Raw genomic sequence first — 15,011 nt, forward strand, 5'->3', positions numbered from 1 at the left:
AACCAGAGCCCTCCGTGAGAACCTGGTGTGACCAGCAAACCTGGCAAGCTCAGACCCTGCTCCTGTTCCTCCACTCTTCCTAGGATGCTGCTGCCTGCTTGTATCTTCACCCAACCTCATCCAGATTTTACTCTCTGACATGAGGCATTTCAGCTGAGTGAATGGAAAATTAATGCGAAACTGAAAGGAGCTTGGTCCAGGGCTGCTGAACTCCTGTAAAGGCCCTAGGAGACACTTCTAGCTTTCCACTGTGCCTGTCCCTCCCTCTGAAGGAAGAGATGTCATTGCAAGCCATTAAAAGTAATTCCTCTATGGGCCTCCTGGAGGCTAATGGTCAGTTTTTGTGCTGCTTTGAGCTGATCTAGCACACTCGAACCAACTATCATATTCAGAAAGTTGGGAGAAGTAGGCAAATGCCCCCAAAGTGAGAACAGCCACCCTGGACTTGCCTGCTCTTGTTCAAACATCATTGCTACAAATCAGTCATTGCCTGCTCACAACAGGCTAGGAGCTGGTACCACAGTACCAGAACATGCTCAGAGTCCTCCTGTGACCCCGTGAACCTGGGAGACCTCCTCCTTGTGGCAGAACCACCACTACAAGAAGCATCCCAGAAAATGCAGCCTGTGAGATAAAGTGGCTAGTTCTGACTGACCCCATGGGAAGCGATTTCTGTTTCAAGAACTTTCCATAGCTCTGTAGAATCTTGCGCAGTAGTGATACAGCTCCAGTAACACAGCATCTTTGTAAACATGCTTTTGCATTGTGCTTTACAGTGAGCTTTGCAAAGTCTTCTGACAACGTTCATGACAGTGCACAGAGGGACATCTCTTCCTGGGCATCTGTTTTATCAGTAATAGCAGATGACCAAGACACAATGGAAAGGAGGCAGGTGGAAAAGAAAAAGGATTAAGCCATGAAAGATACTAAAGTACAAAACAGCCAACTAAAACAAACAGCCAAACCTGGTGCTGAATATGCTCAGTCTTAGTTATCAGGAACTGGAGTGTGTTTATTTATTCAGTTTTTGATACACTTTTTGATTTAGTTTAACAAGCTTGCAAAAAGACAGCATTTCTTATTTCAACAGATCCCATTATTACATGGGTTTATTTAGCCAGTGTAACTCCCTGAATGTCCTTCATGCTTGATTTTTTTTTCCTTATTGAATGAAAAGCTGAGCAAATATTGAGTAACGTGTAATTAATTCAGTTACTTCTTTTCCATCACCTCTGCGACACTCATTCACTGGATGTTTCATAGAATTGTTGGAGTTGGAAGGCACCTGTAGAGATCACCTAGTCCAACCCCTCTGCTAAAGCAGGATTGCCTAGAGCACATCACACAGATTGCATGCAGGTGGGTTTTGAAAGTCTCCTAAGACGGAGACTCCACAACCTCACTGGGCAGCCTGTTCCAGTGCTCTGTCATCCTCACAGTAAAGAAGTACTTCCGAATACTTAAATGAAACTTCCTGTGTTCCAGCTTGTACTTGTTGCTTCTTGTCCTGTCATAGGGCACTGCTGAAAAGAGTCTGGCTCCAAGTGTGGTTGGTCAAGATTCAACAATTCTTTCTTTCTCATTTTTAGTTAGCTTCCAAGCTATTTTCAATAGTTTCTGATATCTGTAACTTGAATGGTTTTGAATGGACATAGACCACATATATATTTGCCTGATGGGGCAGAAATAATTTCTAGACTCTTGCTTTCTCTCCTGTTTATTTGCTTGGAGGGTTCCTGAGAAAATGTTAAATAAGTAAGGCGTAAACTCAGAGGAAACACATTCCCACTCACATGCAGAATACTTATGGAAAGCAACTGTCCAGCTCTACTGTAGATACCGAGGTTTGTATATTAAGAAGATCGAGCAAATTTTGCTACCTCAGGTACAGCTGTGTTACAAATGTGGACATGGTTTGGCAGTGTAATCTTTTATTCTGATAAACACTTAAACACCAAAGAAAGCTTCTTAAGTTAATCAGGGCTTAGTTTAAATGAACAAGCCACTGAAAGATTAACAACAATACTGAATGGAAGCTGGATGCAAAAATAGTCCGTTCACACAACCCTGGGCCAAGTTCACAAAAGCAGCTGCGCTGGGATAAAAATGGCTCACTGATCCTCTTTTTCTTCCCTTATTGGCACCACCAGGGAAAAAAGACATTAATTTTCTGAAATATCAACACAATCATTTACAGCTTGGTTAATGCAAACAGCAGTTTTAGCAACATCATTGCAACCATGTGCTAATACTGCACATGAGGAGGAGAAAGAAGAGGAGGAGGGATGACTCCGTTTTTGTGGTGGACAAGAGTCAGCTGAACATAGGGGACCCTGACTTGCTCAAGCCAAAAGCCCTGGCATTACTGATGGCTTTCGCAGCAGAAATTCCCCAACCCCAGAGAGCACCCTGTGGGATAGGGAAGCACTTGGAGTGAGAGCAGAAGTGTGTAACTTCACTGCAATGAGCCACTGTTCCACTGAGCAGGGCTCCTTGTAGTAGGAAAGTTATATGTATGCATAAATATTCACATGTTAGGCACCTAAATAGGCAAAGATAATTTTAAAACTCTCAGGCCCAATATTGTTATTTTATCCCACAAAGGCAATAAATGACCAAACCTTCATGAACAAAACATGCCAGGCTGGAGCCCATACAAAATGTCTTTGGACTGACATGCTATAGATATATATATCACAATCTCCGTGATATAGTTGTTATTTAAATCTGCTGCTCTACAGACTCTCAGTGCTTTCAGTACTACGACTGGTACATTTTCAAGTATTATCTTTTTCCAATTGCAAATCCATCTTCTTTATTTTTTTTCCCATGAAAGCTTCTGATTATATCACAAATGCCTTAATTTCTTTTACAAGTCTTGTAATTTTAAGTGTAAATTTTTCCATTTATTTATTTACAACCATTTTTGCTAAGCTGAAAATTTACACTGAGCTTGAGGTAAATAAAATCATTACACTGAAGAAGAGTATCGAAATATACACAAAACTAAAATCAAGGGTAGGATAGCTGCAAAAAATATTTCTCCGTGACATTTCTCTTCTCTGGGCAAAAATGCTTCATTTTGACATCATTCTTTTGCTTTTTCGTTACTCAGGCTGCGATAAAAAAAGGTACAAGGAGACCAGTTGATGACTAAAGAAAAACATTCTATTTAATCACAATATGTACATCCAAAATACAAAATACAAAGCTGCATTTCAAAAATGCATGCAGAAAGCCACTCTGCCATGGTCAATGTGGCAGCTGCAAAGTTCTGGCAAGCTACTGCCAAAAAGGAAATTCCAGCCACAGACAACTTGCTGACCAGCATCAGGTGAGAAGAGCACTAGAAGGGCAAAGTCAGGAGACCACCACAGACATCCATAGCTCTGCAGCTACCCTTCACATTCGTTCTCTCCCTACTTACCTCTCCCACTGATTGCCAACATCTCCTGCATTCCATTGTGGTTTTTAACCTTTCTTTCTTGACCTTTTGTGCCAGGCAAATGTAAGACTATTTTCTACATAACTATTTCATGCTGAAATGTTTTGCACAGACACATTTCAAAGGTGCAACTAGGCCCATCAGTGATGTAACTATGTTTTACACTTGGGCAAGCTCTTTATTTTATATTGCACTGAAACTGTCCTTTCATAGAGAAACTTGCCTGAGGTTATTGAGGAAGCCTGTGGGAAGATCAGGAAAACAGCCCCTGGTTGCAAAGTACCACTAGCTGCAGGACCATCACTTCTCTCTTTCACACTAAAGCAGAAAGAAATTAATATATTTAATTCTTCGTAGTTATCCTCCTTCCATGGCTTTGTTTTCTGTTTCAGATAGTCCCCTCTTCCTTTGGATTCACCTTGGATCTCAATTTTCCTCATGTTAGAGGTGTGTCATCACCAGCCACAAATGCAAGGCTCCGATTCTCAGACTGTGATTGCTGGTGACTATACCAAGTATGACGGTACCACTTGCAGGGGAATATGAATAACACCATGCTGCTGCTTTAGTACAACTTTATCTCTGTACAGAAAAAAAAATGGCACAAGAAACAGTAAAAAAATAAAAACACCTATACCTCCCTTTCCTTCTGTCAGTGTTCCCAGAGCTAAAGAGAATTCAAGGATACTGAATATACATGATTGAATTAAAAGGAATATTAAGTTTCTTCTTGGTCAAAATCAAGTGTGAGTTTGGCATCTTCCATGTCCTCTGTCAGGGAACTTGTACTTAACATTTAACATCTCCAAAGTGACGTCTGTCAATTGCTTTATGAACCTGACACTTGTCAGCCCATGAATGGTTTCTTCACCCCAGTGCAGGAAATTTCCTAACTCTAATGAACACATTCAGCCTTTATATGGCACAGATGGTAGTTATTTCAGTTTTTTCCTCCCTGCCAGTGAGCGCAGTGGCAGCAATCCCTCAATCCATTCATTGGCAGCCAACATCATCTCCTGCCAAAAGGCCACCTCCTCTTGCGTGGAGTCCATCCAGTCCACAGAGATGCCATAGCTCAAACCTGTAAAGAACAACAGAACTACAACATTGGGAGCTACACAAAGAGCTTCTACTCCATGCACAAATAGTCAATGGGATGCAATTGTTGCAGGCAGTGTCTTGATATAATAGGTGCTGACCTAAAGCTGCACTCTAAGTACCTCCTGTTGCACTCCAAACACCTCCTGTTCTTCTGGTAATGAACTCCATTTTACACCAGGGTTTAGAATGAAGACAAGTAAAAGCCACAAATGTTAAGAATCCTAAACAGAACCTGCCAAGGACAACTATATTGAGCCCAAGCCCTTTCTGCAACTTTCAGAATGGTAAAGAAGGTCTAAAAGGCTTAGTTTCCCCTTAAAAGATTTTCTTGTGGACAGAGTGGAGTTATTTGTCTAAATTCTCTTGTTCCATGCTTCCTTTGTATAGGAATCAAACATACAATAATGAAAAGTATGTACATTAATTCCCAGTCAATTATTCAAACAAATTTTCACATGCCAACTACCTATCAATGAGATAAAGGTCTAAATTTGGATCACAGCTTATCTTGGGATTGGTATTTGTATATCTTGCATATGAGCTTATTCTTGTTTCCCTCTTCCCACTGGATAGTTCACAACTCTCCTGGTGACATGTCAAGAGACTGAAAACAGAGAACATATAAACAAATCCAATAAACATAGGTGCACCGTAGACATTTCAGCTACTATGAGCGTTTCCCTCATCCCCTCAAGGAACACTAACACTTTATTGCAACATTGAGAAATCTTCTGTTTGTCTGTCATCTCTTGTGGAACTTTCTTGTTTAATAAGAAATAGTTTAGAAAACCTTAGCTATCCCACTTACAAAAATACAAAGATGAATATGCTATCTGTCAAAGCCTAGGTATGGGGCACATTGAAAGCTAGGAAAGGATGTTTAGAGAGGGACAAAGCTTGAAGCTGCGCAGATGGGCAATGGGAGATGGTCTCATCTGCTTTTTAAAACTGTCTTAAAATACCTGAATTTTCCTAACTTCAAGATTGAGGAACCCTACTGAAATAAAACACTTCCAGCTAAGCACAGGTCTAAGTCCTTTTTTGAACTGGAACCTCGTGCCATCACCTCCCAGAGACACTGACTGTCTCCCAGTGCGGCAAATGGCACCTCTACTGAGGTTTTTCATCTGCATCATCTAAGTAAAAACAAAATAAAAAAATTAACACCTTAGTCTATACATAGACAACTTCATTTTTTCAATTTACGATTTAACTCCAGCTGATGTACTCTCAGTACTGATTACCTACGAGAGCAACTAGTGTAGCTTGCCCCGTTTTTCAAATATTAGTTATTCCAGCTACTAAAGCATTTCAAAAGGAGGAGGTGAAGTGGACGGAGTCACCAGGTGGTGCTGTCCCACACGGCATTCGTGTTTTCTTCATCTCTGAGCACTCTTCCCTGGGAGGAGCATACTGCCTTGTACGGTAGCCTGCTTTCCTATAACAGCAGCAGAACTCTCTGATGGACCCAAGAAGACTCCTGAGTTTTGCCAGACCTCAGAGCTGATGTTGGCAGAAAATGGCAATAGCGGGTTGTTATCGTGGTACCACAGTCCCCTCCAGCCCAGACACAGTGCAAGTACCAAGATTCTTACCAGTTACTGACACTCTCCATTCCTGGTTTCCCCCAACAGGAAAATGCTCTGCAACTTCCCACTATGCATTCTGGCTCAGGAATATGGCATCAGTATACATTTAATGTAAAGGAAATCACTTGCCTGTCCCAAGGCCCAGCCTGATTCCTCCAAGGAAATGGTTGGTAAGTTTTTCGTGATCCCACACAGTCAGTTCAACACAAGCGTCCTTTAGGTCTTCCGTATGAAAGCCATCATATACAATAGTGTGATTGAAAACAGGGTTTGTATCTCTTTTTATGATTCGAGTCTTTTGGTAACTCTTCTTACTGGTGTCTGGAAGCACATAGCTTTGAGAGGAGAAAAAATACAGCATGTAGTACTGAATATCACCTGAGATTCAAATTGTTCCTACAAAGTTCATTGGTCTAAACAAGCCTCGGTTCTGAAGAAAGGAAGAATTTGGTCTCAACATAAGAAATTTCTGTATATTTAATGGGAAATGTTTATAATTCCTGGGTGAATTTTTTTTTTTGGCCAAGAATATAATTTTTAAAACCAAACACTTTCAGAAAGGAAGTGTGAAAGGGAGGTGATCATGCCCCTGTACTTGGCACTCGTGAGACCTCACCTCGAGTACTGTGTCCAGTTTTGGTCACCACAGTACAGGAAGGAAATTGAGGTGCTGGAGCAGGTGCAGAGAAGGGCAACAAGGCTTGTGAGAGGTCTGGAAAACATGCCCTATGAAGAGCGGCTGAGGGAACTGGGTTTGTTTAGTCTGGAGAAGAGGAGGCTGAGAGGAGACCTTATTGCCCTCTACAACTACCTAAAGGGAGGCTGTAGTGAGGCTGGTGCTGGTCTCTTCTCTCTAATTACTAATGACAGGACAAGGGGAAATGGCCTCAAGTTGCATCAGGGTAAGTTTAGATTGGATATTCGGAGGAAGTTCTTTACTGAACGAGTGGTGAGGCACTGGAACAGGCTGCCCAGGGAGGTGGTGGAGTCACCAACCCTGGAGGTGTTTAAAAAAAAGTAGATCTAGCACCTGAGGCTGTGGTGTAGTGGTTAGGTATGCTGGGATGAAGGTTGGACTAGATGATCTTCAGAGGTCCCTTCCAACCCCTAACATTCTGTGATTCTGTGATTCTGTATTTGCTTGAAATTATCTGCTTTTGGCAATTTTTTCCTTGCAGACTGACACTGTATATTAAAAATGGACACTATTTTCACATATATCTATTTTTAGAAATTTTCATCACTTACATGTCTAAGAAATGGTCAGAGAAGCAAACCTTTCTGCAGGAGAACTCTGTAAATGTGGTGAGCACTTCAGAGTACTAAAATAATCTTTAAAATCCCTTAAAAGATTTTTAATTTTTTAGAGTATTTGCAGCACCTTCTCCCATATAACAAGCAGAACTGATGTTTCAGGATGCAGAAAACATGCACATACTAAATTCTGGAGATCAAAACAGGATCCAACCATCTTTAGGTTAGTTCTGGGCAAGTCCCTAACAAATTCCCAAACTTTCCATACAAGCCTGTATCAAGGCAGAATTCACAATTTCATGTGAACACACTGGACGAAGGTGCAGGGCCCACATACTTCTCTCACTCAGATATTATTGAGGCAAATCACTGAGTGACTGACCAAAAGCTTTATCACAGCAAGGATTTTCCTAATTTGGCGAAAAGTAAATAACAAGGGCAATTCTCTCCTACAGACTCCAAAGCAACAGGAAGGCTTTATAGTGTGGAGGCATAGCAAGATGAGCGTGAGAAAAGAGAGGAAAACATCCTGCTTTGTGGAGGCACAGACCCAGGATCAAAGTCAATCCCATGCTCCCATGCACTTACCATTTCACAAAGGAGTCAACTCCAGAAGGACGCAACTGCAGCAGGTCCCTGACATCTTTGACCCAAATGTGAACTTCACCGGAGGGAGGATTCTGGAGACCTACCATTTGGGAGAAGAGAAAAACTGTTGCGCCCAGCCCTTAGAACAGCTAGCAAAACAACAGGCTTCCTCTCCAGGAGCCTGAGGGAGTAGCAGCATGGCTCCTCTGCACACTCACTCCCTTGGGAGCTGTACACCTCTCTGCCTGGGTGCCACAACATGATGACCAGCCCTGTCATACTTGCAGCTGCAGGGGACTCTTGACACAATGTGCAGGTGCTGCTTTGAAACAGGAAAGGAGAAGGAACTGTTGTGCAAACCCAACCTCGTGCCCACAGTAAGAGGGGCTATGTGTTGCTGCCACCACATCACAGCAGCCTGCAGTGCCCACAGCGTGTAACAGCTGATGAGTTTGAGGTTGTTGAGCCCTTCCACTCTCCCCAACACTTTCCCAGTATGTCCAGATGTGAAAATCAAATGTAGGCTGCAGATAGTGCTATCAAGCACTGCTGGTTGTGCCTTTGGGCTGATCTCTTAAGATCTTGCTCTAAAGAGATTAGTAATTAACCAGCACTTAAACAGATGAGGCATTGCAAGTTGCATTTCTACATATGGGCAACACTTCTTAATGCATGAATGCACTTTACCTAGGCTTCCTGGAGGGACATACTTAATAGACAAATTCATCACTCCTCGATGATCTGCACCATTAACAGCAGAGAGACTCTGAAACAGAAAGAGTTATGATTGACTAACAAGGGACTGTGCAAATATAGCAAGGCAAACGGCTTTTCAGTTCAATGGAGGGGCACAAACAGAGAAACTCTGGTTTTGCATGGCTGGAGCAGTCTGTCCTCAGGGCAACTCCTTTCTTTGTGATTTTGTTCTCAAACTTGGTCCCTCAGAACCAAAAGCCTAATGATTCAGGGCAAGGCTGCCCTTCCAGACATTTCCAGCTGGACATAATAAAGCATCTTAATTCTGAAAGACAAATTTCTTTCATTTTGTAAAAAGGGATCTCACATGAGACCTCTGAACCCAGAAGCACACAGGGAGTTGTACAGGCTTTACAAAAAGTGGCATCTGAATATTTACCTCTCAAGGCATGTTCAACTGCATCACCTAGTACTCTACTGTCTATTTTTAAGGGATTGTCTTCATGTGAGTAGAGAGAGAGGCAAAGTCATGTCAGAGTCTCTGTTGATTAGTGTCAGATCACATTTATGAAAGCGTCCCTACAGAACAGTCATGAAATAAGACCCGACAAGACCTGTGTTCAGAGCAGAGAATACTGCACTAATATGTCCAGGGCTTGTGGGTGTTTTATTGCACTTCCCTAGGTACAGTTCAGGTTGTTCTGTTCCACCACACCACTCAAAGACCTCAGAGGAATCAGTAAGGACTTTTGTCACACCTAAAGGCTTCAGGATTGGGCTACAAAGCAGGATTGCAGCTGAGACACACTTACTCGGGGCTTCAGTGGGTACCAGTTGGGTTTTCTGTTGCTCCAGTCCCAGCTGGCCAAGTCTACTTCGATCTCTCCCAAAAAACTGTTACGTCCCAGTGGATCATTGTGCCAAACAGAGAGATTTAATTTTTGGATCAGCAACACCATTTTCTCTATTTTATACTAGAGGGAGAAAGGGAAGTCAGGTTGTTCAAATTTTTCTTCTGTTTCTTTCACAACTGGAAATAAACTACTCAAAAGTTGTAATAAATTCTGTCTGAGACACTAGACCCACTCCACACATGCACTAATGGACTGGCCTCAATCTGAATGCCTCTTTTTTTGTCCTGCAGCAATACTACTACCCTGACAAAGCTTTTCTGCTGAGCATGGAGAAACTTAGCGCTCCATTCATCACAGGGCAAACCCAATATTCTTTCAAGAATTATTACCACAAGCCTGGGCATTGTTAGATAATCCCCTAGGCTTTGATGATAAGATCATATAACTAAGACCTTTCTTACTAGTCCCATGTCTCGTGACTGCATGCTGGGGAAGAGAACACTCCTTGACACTGGCTCAGGGCAGCACAGGCTGCTGGTCCCTATCTCATCCAAAGATCATTGGTGTGGTTTTGCCAGAGAAATCTTAGATGCTGCACAGATGGGTGCAGGGAAACCTTAAGCATCTCTGCCCTCACAAACCCAAGGGAAGAGCAGTGCACCATTGTCTGGAGGCAGGCAAAGAAGCCTGGTCAAAAAGGCAGGGTCCTTCCAGACCTGACCTGGTATGGGTGCCTGCTACAACACAGGTTTTCAGAGCATGTATTTGTTCTTACCCGTAACACTTCATTGTAAACGGGATTCACTGTCCTCTTCTTCACTGAAGTTTTTCTCTTACCCATTTTAGCTTTGTCTGGGAGCAAGTAAGTTTTAACATACCTAGAAAAGAAAACGAAGTCCAACTGGATATTTTTCAGCATCACCAAGTTCTAATAAGCAATAAGCATGCACCAGAAGTCTGAAGGAAGAAATCATGGCATTTAAAAAGAGAAAACATAGGAAAAAAATCATTCAGAACACAAAATTCAGTGATGTAGAAGTCACAGGGCACGAAAGTGTCACTCACGGGTCAGATCTGCCTTTCTTCTCATCCACAACTGCCAAGTCCTTGCACTGGGACACATGAACCTGGAACTCCCGGTTCTTCTCATCATAGTCGAGAGCAAACTCCACTGTACCTTGGGCATCCACACTCCCAAAATCGCCACTGTAGACACTGAGCACACTGCCACTCACCTGCTAGGTGTAAGAGCAAGGTCAGTGCCACTGAAATAGGCATCTTCCTGACTTGGTTTCTAGATAAAAGTGATAGTCTGAAAAGTGCATTCTCAAGGAAATAATCTGCAATTTCTGTCCTGGTGTAGTATTGTGTCCTTGACATGGAAACAGTCCACATCCGCAGCTGTGCTCAAACAAGCAAGGGTTGGGGAACCAGAATAAGGGTCTCACAAGGATGTGCTACCCTAGACCAGGAATTAGAAAAAAAGGACTTAGAAGCACTATTCGTCTGAATGCTCAAGAAATGCAGAAGATTTTTCACCCCTAAATTCAAAACTTTGGGAAATGGAGTAAAGTATTACTGGATAGACTGTACAAGCCTCTTCTCTTTCCTTGTGCTTATAGTACAAACAGCTACTATTCTGACTCAGTCTCATCACTCAGAAAAAATACATGGAGAGAATTTGAACTCCCTGCATATGAACTTATTATTTCAGGTAGATATAGTCACACAATAGTTGACCAATTTTTAAAATAGACTAGTAAGAATCATATTAGACTAGAAATGTAGGAAACTATTACTATCTTGTTGCTTGCTCACAGTGTGTATGGAGATGTACAAAACAGAAATAGACATAACCCTTGTTCTGTAGAGCCACTCTTCCACCAGAGACAGTCTGTTGTGCATCTACTTGCCACAAAGGCAGAGGAAAATGAGGTTTCTACAGGAATAAATCAGGAGCTCAGCACCCAAGAGTTGCTTGCTTTCCTAGAACAAACTGCACTTGCCCATGTGCCTTGGGCTTCTTTTTTGAAGGCCTTGTCTTTCACTGGTAGAAAGTGATGAAACAGTGGGATAAAAGTTGATGCTGTTTACAAAGCAAATAGTTAACCCTCTTGGCACTTTTCTATGCTACAGTCATGAACATTTATCAAAAATCTTCCTAGCGATTAACCCAATTCTTCTTTGTCTTCCTCTACTTCCTTTGGTTCTGAATTTCATTCTATCATTACCTACAATAACTTGTTAAGCATCTCTCAGGCCTTCGAGCTGCATTTACCATCTCATCAGGATGCTTACCCCAGCAGAGAATCCTAAATGAGATTTTAAAGAATCACAGAATCATAGAATGGCATAGGCTGGAAGGGACGTTAGAGATCATCTAGTCCAATCTCCCTGTCATGGGGATCTACGTCCCTCTTACGGTGGGGGCACCAGAACTGGATGCAGTATTCAAGGTGGGGTCTCACAAGAGCAGAGTAAAGGGGGAGAATCACCTCTCTTGATCTGCTGACCACGCTTCTCTTGATACATCCTAGGATGCGGTTGGCCTTCTGGGCTGCATGAGTGCACTGCCAGCTCATGTTGAGCTTCTCATCTATCAGAACTGTGTGACTTTGTCACAAAAGGCTCATTTATAGCTCCCAGACTCTCCAGACTAGGAGAAGGGCTCATGTGTCCCAAAGTTCAAGGGTTTCTTTAACATATTTATCTACATTCAAGACTTCTCCCTACCAACTTTGCTTCATATATTTCTTCAAATCTCACATATATACCTTGGAGATACCTGTAACAGTAATACAGAAGAATTCAAGCACTCCACCAAAACATTGTCTTTAAGGAATCTTTTAAAAATACTCAATTAAATACACTCAGCTCTTTTCAGTTTTCCTTAGAAGTCAAAGCTCTGAACCATGTCTTTGCTGTCCAACTCTGAGTTGGATGCGGAGGAGCTTACAGAAGGCACCCTTCTGCAGTCCCAGCTCTTTTGAAGCTGGACCACAAACATACCAGTTAATAGCTCCCCACCTAGAAAAAGGCCCCCCTCTATCCTGCCAGGCTTCAGAGCACCCGCACTTTGGAATGGGAATTATTGTCTATTGTGAATTTGTCTAACAGTGACTCACTGGGTCTCTAGTTTGAAACGGTACCTTGAGACACCCCTTTAACACAAGCAAGTGTTCATCCATCGTTCTTTTAATAACGTACCATGCAGAAACATACAGGATACTCCAAAGACCACATCATCAGTATGAGCCTAAATGCAGTGTCACTGCATCCGACCAAGAAACCCTATCTAGTGAGATGTACATGTTAAATACCTACCGAGGAGACAGATGCCATGTCAGATGAGTGGCTGCCAATGCTAGGCGTCTTTTTGTGCTTGTTAAACTGGAAGCTGATTTCTGAGGCCGTGTCTGATTCAGTCTGCTCAGAAAATAACAAGCATCTTTAAGCTCTGCCACAGAAGCACCTTTCAATGCTACAGAGATGAAAACAACAGCTCAGCAGAGTCCCATCAAGCAGTGATCAGGTTAGGAGAGCAGAAGAGAGTGCAAGGAGTCTCCCCAGAGGCATTCCCTCCAACCGGCAGTGAACGTAATCATTAACTCCAAACAGAGCTGCATGCAACCACCTAGGCTCTTGGAAAGGGCACGGAATAGTGTGGTTTCAGACAGAGGAAAACACTAAAACTCCTCTGGGATAGAAGGTCTGGTCTGGCTTATTGGGGGATTTTTTCTTAAGGCTTTCCTCATTTATTTTGACATAACAAAGGCATGCTCTAAAGAAAGTACTGTTGTCATCCAGAAGAAACATTATCATGAAACCAGCTTCCATTCAGGGGATGCTGTGAACATAATTTCAGCAATTTCTGGCATCTAGCCTACCTCAGACAACAGGAGAGGAGAGGATCTGCTCAAGTCTTTGACTCTTTCAGGTTCAAAGAACTGATGGGGTATCAAATGAGGTTTACTGTATGCTGTAGATATGAACAAAAAAGGCATCAAGATATCTTGTCAGAGTCAGGAAAATATAAGAAAGTCACATTTTTTTTAAGGACACGAGGAAGGAGAAAAAGCTTGTGGGAGGCACCAGAGTATCACCTTCTTGCCCCATGTTTGTCGTCAGCCATTGAAGCTGACACTCCCCAGGACAAAACCTGCTAGCTAATATCTTAAAGCTCTTTTCAGCATGTTTTCCTTCAATGGAAAGTGTACAAACTCCCTCTAGTGCCTAATTTAATTAACTTCTTAGCCTATGGATATGTATCTTGTTTGCACCACTTAGTGTAGACTTAATTTAGACTAAAACAATACAGATCTGCCTCTTTGTCAAAGAAACCAAATATGCTCACATTTCCATCTCGTAGCATGTTGCCCTGTACAAAAGAGCTGTAAACAATTACACAGTTGCATACATCTCTCAAATACCCTGCTACACAGAGAGGTGGACAGTAGATAGACACCTAAAAGAAAAAAGTCAGAAAGCTTCATACCAACATAGAAAGATGGTTACTTGACTGCTTTAATGTCTAAATAAAACTATCTATTCTTTTTTTTTTCTCAGTAACTCCCCTGAAGATGACTACCTCCATCCCAGAAGAACTTGTTTTTAGAAGATATATGTACATGAACATGCATGCACATACACACATTTATTAGCCAAGTTCATTCATTCTTCAGTGCTCAAAATGCCCAACAGCTTCTTCGGCATTTTCCCTTTATATGATTTACCTTTTACATTATTTACCTTTTATTTGATGTTTACTATTTTTATTTCCAAACACGACCAAAGCATTAAATCTAGCCCTCTCCACAGACTACTTGTCAAACTGCAAACAAGTAAGTAGAGCTCTGTAGAGGAGGGTTTCCAAAGACGAAATTTGTTCCTCTAAATAAGGGGAAGCTAAAATCTTGTTTGTCTGTGTGAAGACCACATTTATGAACAGCAATGCTTGTATGACTCGACGCTTTGAGCCTGGCCCTTTCCACTTTGCAAGCTCTTAGCTGCCTCTTGGACTTGCCAGTTTTCACCTTTTGGGGACTGTTACTGGCTTTCCTGGCCACAGAGGCTGCTGCTGCCTTCCTTCAGACCCCCTTCCTTGGCTGCAGCTTTCTTGGGTTTCTTGGTGACACAGGCAGGTTTCTTGGCCTTGGGCTTCTTCAGGTTTGCTGCTGCTTTCTTGGTTGCCTTCTCCTTAGCTTCTCAAGGAGAAACTGTCACCAAAGCATGTGGTGGGGAGATCAGTCCAGCAAACGGGGTCTGCTCCAGGTGAGATGAAAGGCCCAGACTGGGTATGGCAAGCCCAGACAAGAGTCTCCAAGACAACTTGCACACTGGATGCAAGGTCTGGCACCTCTGATTAATCCACTGCACAGGCTGCCAGGCAGCTCCCACTTCTTTCCAACCCTTTGAAGCCCTTGTTTTTTTTGCTGAAGACACTGAGTAACAATCTACAGTTACAAGAAAAAGTATGTGAACCTT

The 15,011-nt window shown here is 42.4% G+C and overlaps 1 protein-coding gene across 1 annotated transcript; it reads right to left on the reverse strand.

Annotated features, from left to right (window-relative positions):
- Positions 1 to 4,380: 4,380 nt before the first annotated feature.
- Positions 4,381 to 13,506, reverse strand: LOC104278725 (synaptotagmin-like protein 2; the record flags this gene model as incomplete). Its single annotated transcript, XM_009875795.1, has 9 exons — positions 4,381 to 4,526; positions 6,265 to 6,470; positions 7,978 to 8,077; positions 8,665 to 8,743; positions 9,486 to 9,647; positions 10,303 to 10,405; positions 10,593 to 10,762; positions 12,852 to 12,953; positions 13,415 to 13,506. Coding segments are annotated over 9 exons (1,160 nt in total), but the record flags the coding sequence as incomplete, so codon positions are not given.
- Between the last annotated feature and the right edge of the window lie 1,505 nt (positions 13,507 to 15,011).

The sequence above is a fragment of the Apaloderma vittatum genome, unplaced genomic scaffold (assembly GCF_000703405.1).
Source record: "Apaloderma vittatum isolate BGI_N311 unplaced genomic scaffold, ASM70340v1 scaffold45368, whole genome shotgun sequence".
NCBI classification, from domain to species: domain Eukaryota; kingdom Metazoa; phylum Chordata; class Aves; order Trogoniformes; family Trogonidae; genus Apaloderma; species Apaloderma vittatum.